The sequence below is a fragment of the Orycteropus afer genome, unplaced genomic scaffold (genome assembly GCF_000298275.1).
Source record: "Orycteropus afer afer isolate SDZICR_OR568_19922 unplaced genomic scaffold, OryAfe1.0 scaffold00558, whole genome shotgun sequence".
Classification (NCBI taxonomy): domain Eukaryota; kingdom Metazoa; phylum Chordata; class Mammalia; order Tubulidentata; family Orycteropodidae; genus Orycteropus; species Orycteropus afer.
The window spans coordinates 980,007-983,514 of record NW_006922145.1 but is presented as its reverse complement, the minus strand read 5'-3'; the positions used below and the strand labels follow the sequence as shown (position 1 = coordinate 983,514).

The 3,508-nt window shown below is 46.9% G+C and overlaps 1 protein-coding gene across 1 annotated transcript in view; it reads left to right on the top strand.

Annotated features, from left to right (window-relative positions):
- FRY (FRY microtubule binding protein) overlaps nt 1-3,508 on the top strand; it is a 571,437-nt gene that overhangs the window by 362,744 nt on the left and 205,185 nt on the right. The window contains exons 31-32 of the mRNA XM_042782984.1: nt 2,476-2,575; nt 2,860-3,031. Of these exons, the coding sequence (XP_042638918.1) occupies nt 2,476-2,575; nt 2,860-3,031 (272 nt within the window). The remainder of the gene's footprint in view (nt 1-2,475; nt 2,576-2,859; nt 3,032-3,508) is intronic.

Below are 3,508 nucleotides of genomic sequence, written 5' to 3'. Positions count from 1 at the left end.
ATCTTGGGAGCTCTGGTAGCATAGTGCCTAAGGCGCTTGACTGCTAACCAGAAGGCTGGCGGTTCAAACCCACCAGCCACTCCTCGGAAGGAAGGTTGGGAAATCCTACTTCCGTAGTGATACTGCCTCGGAAACCCAAGGAGGGGTCACTATGAGTCGGGGCTGACTCGACAGCACATAACAACAACAACAACATCCTTAGAAGCAAGAATAGCCAGACTTCGTCTTACCTACTTTGGTCATGTTGTCAGAAGGGACCACTCCCTGGAGAAGGATGTCATGCTTCGTAAAGTGGAGGGTCACAAAATACATAATTACATGTCTGACAAGTGACTTATCTCTAAAATTTATAGAAAACACCAACACCTCAATGACAAAAAAGATTAATAATCCAATTAAAAAAGGGGAAGGCCCTCAACAAAATGGACTGACACAGTGGCTGCAACAATGGGCTCAGGTGTAGCAAGGATTGTGAGGCTGGTGCAGGACCAGGCAGTGTTTCGTTCTGTTGTCATGGGATCGCTGTGGGACAGAAGTGACTCCACAGCCCTTAGCAACAACACCGCCTCTAGGAGATGACGGAACTGTGCAAAACTTTCTCCTGAGGGAAAAATCTCTTAAGTGTCGTTCATATGAGCCTTTGATCTAAGAAAACGTGTTCAGAATATGTTACTTGAGTCTCTTTCTTGGGTGACGGTAAGAGTTACCAAGATTGCCTGTCTTTGCTGCTCTGCCCCCAGTCAGCTTGAGTTACACTGTCCCAGTCGAACTTCCTCCATTATGAAGCCATCTCATGAAATATCACAGTGCATTCTCCTCAGCAGAGCTAGGGGTTTCTCTTGCTGCTGCTTCTTGTTAGGAGCCTTTGAGTGGCTCTGACTTCAGAGACCCTGTGTACAACAGACTGAAACACTGCCTGATGCTGGTCAGCCTCACGGTCATGCCTACGGTCATGCCTGTCCCCATCGGTCTTCCTTTGGGAGTGCAGATAAATGCTTCATGAATTTAGCAGCAGAATCTTGATTTCCATAAAAATACCTCTAGTCACAAAAATATTAGTAAAAAGCCCTCTGTGTTAACAATACGTTTGCTAGCTTTCCTTCTAAGCTGTTTTTTGGTTTCGTGGACACATATTGCGTATTAATTTACATTCATGATGCTCATCTAAAACCTGTGGCCGTCAGGTCATTGTGAGCTCATGTCGAACATGTAACACAAAACTGCCCCACAGGGTTTCTAAGACTGTCAGTCTTCACAGAAGCAAAGCCCAAACTACATCCACTGCCGTGGAGTCCATTCTGACTCACAGCGCCCCTAGAGGACAGAGTGGAACTGCCCCGCAGGGTCTCCAAGGCTGTCAATCTTCACAGAAGCAAAGCCCAAACCACACCCACTTGCCGTGGAGTGGATTCCGACTCACAGCGCCCCTAGAGGACAGAGTGGAACTGCCCCACAGGGTTTCCAAGGCTGTCAGTCTTCACAGAAGCAAAGCCCAAACCACACCCACTGCCGTGGAGTCCATTCTGACCCACAGCACCCCTAGAGGACAGAGTGGAATTGCCCCACAGGGTTTCCATGGCTGTCAGTCTTTACAGACACAGACTGCCTCATCTTCCATGGAGCAGCTAGTGGGTTCAGAGCACTGACCTTTTGGTTAGCAGCTGAATGCTTTTGCCACTGTGCCACCAGAGCTCCCTTAAACACCAAAAGAACGGGACAAAAAAACAAAAAAAAAAAAGCAGCTAAATGGTGGGGGGCGGGAGATGTCTTTAGTAAGTGTGGGTGAAGACAGAAGGCCTTCTGGAATTGTGCATACTTAGGGTGAATCGGGCATAATAGCCAACATGCCTCTTTAGCCATGAGACCAGAAATGGATGGTGCCTGGCTACTATTACTAAACATTTGTTATCAAAGATTCTATAGAAGAACACTTATCAAAAGGGGGGCAATGTAGAACAGAACTTCACATTCTTTCGAAATCAGACTTTCTGAAACCATTGAAGCTGGATAAACCTCTGTAACTGTTGCCCTGAGATAATCTTAATCCTTGTTGTTGTTGTGTGACATCAAGTCAGACCCGACTCATAGTGACCCCTCCTTGGGTTTCTGAGACAATATCGCTGTGGAAGTAAATTGCCCACCCTTCCTTCCCAGGAGAGCAAGCAGTAAGCTAGCTTACACAGTGAAGAATGTCTGCCTTGAGGACTGTGCTCCTTTAAAGAACTATCTGCTTGAGATCAAATTAACAGCAGCAGCTCAAATTTACACAGGAAGCTTAGAGGGCAGTGAGGTTATGTTCATGGGGAAACATAATAAAAGGGGGGTGGGAATGGTCGCACAACTCGAATAGAATCAGTGTCACTGAACTGAATGTGTGAAAATTGTTAAATTGTTATATGTTCTGTGTATATTTTCAACAACAACAAAAAAGACTGCTGGTCAGGCTGTCTCATAAACTGCTGTTTATTTTTCTAGGAACTATCCCTTCGACATAGTGACATTGTTAAACCTTGTTCTGTTCAAGGCCTCCGACACCAACAGAGAGATTTATGAAATTTCCATGCAGCTCTTGCAGGCACGTATCATCTACCTCCTTCGAAAACTTCCCCTGTTGAGCCCAGAAAATAAAAATGGTAGCTGCTCACCGATTGCTATGCATGTGTTTGCTTCTGCGCATCATTGGTGGCTGTGAGCAATGTGCGTGTCTGCTGTAAACATCAGAATGAACTGATACCTTTCCATTTCGGCCGGGTTAAAACATGCATCCATGCATTTTGTTACTGCTGCACTTCCTGAAGTGTTAGTGCTCCTGAGGCATGCTGCTAAGGTGTTTTCATACTGTTTTCTTGCTCTTTTTAGATCCTCGAAGCAAAGCTTTTTGTGTACTCGAAGAAGGTGGCTGAGCAGAGGCCCGGCAGCATTCTGTATGGAACGCACGGGCCGTTGCCCCCCCTCTACAGCGTGTCTCTGGCCTTCTTGTCCTGTGAACTAGCCAGGATGTACCCTGAGCTCACGCTTCCTCTCTTCTCAGGTACCATGCGATAACGCCGCCTCACCTCCGTCTGTTTCTTCTGATCTGGAAGTAGTGTGTTCCTTCTTAGACACGAGGGCCACTTGAAGTCAAAATGGTGGATGCTGAATTTGTGGATCAGAATTGCTGTGGGCTAAATTAACTGACAGACAGCACTGGTGGCATAATGCTTAAGTGCTTCGCTGTTCACAGAAAGGTCGGTGGTTCAAACCCACACAGTAGCTCCTCAGGAAAAGCGGCTACTGATCTACCTTATGGTGCAGTTCCACTCTGTCCTTTAGGGGTGTTGTGAGTCAGAATCGACTCCATGGCAGTGGGCTTTGCTTCTGGGAAGATTAATAGCCTTGAAGACCCTGTGGGGCAGTTCCACTCTGTCCTCTAGGGACGCTGTGGGTCAGAATCGACTCCATGCAGTGGGTGTGGTTTGGGCTTTGCTTCTGTGAAGATTGACAGCCTTGGACACCCTGTGGTGCAGTT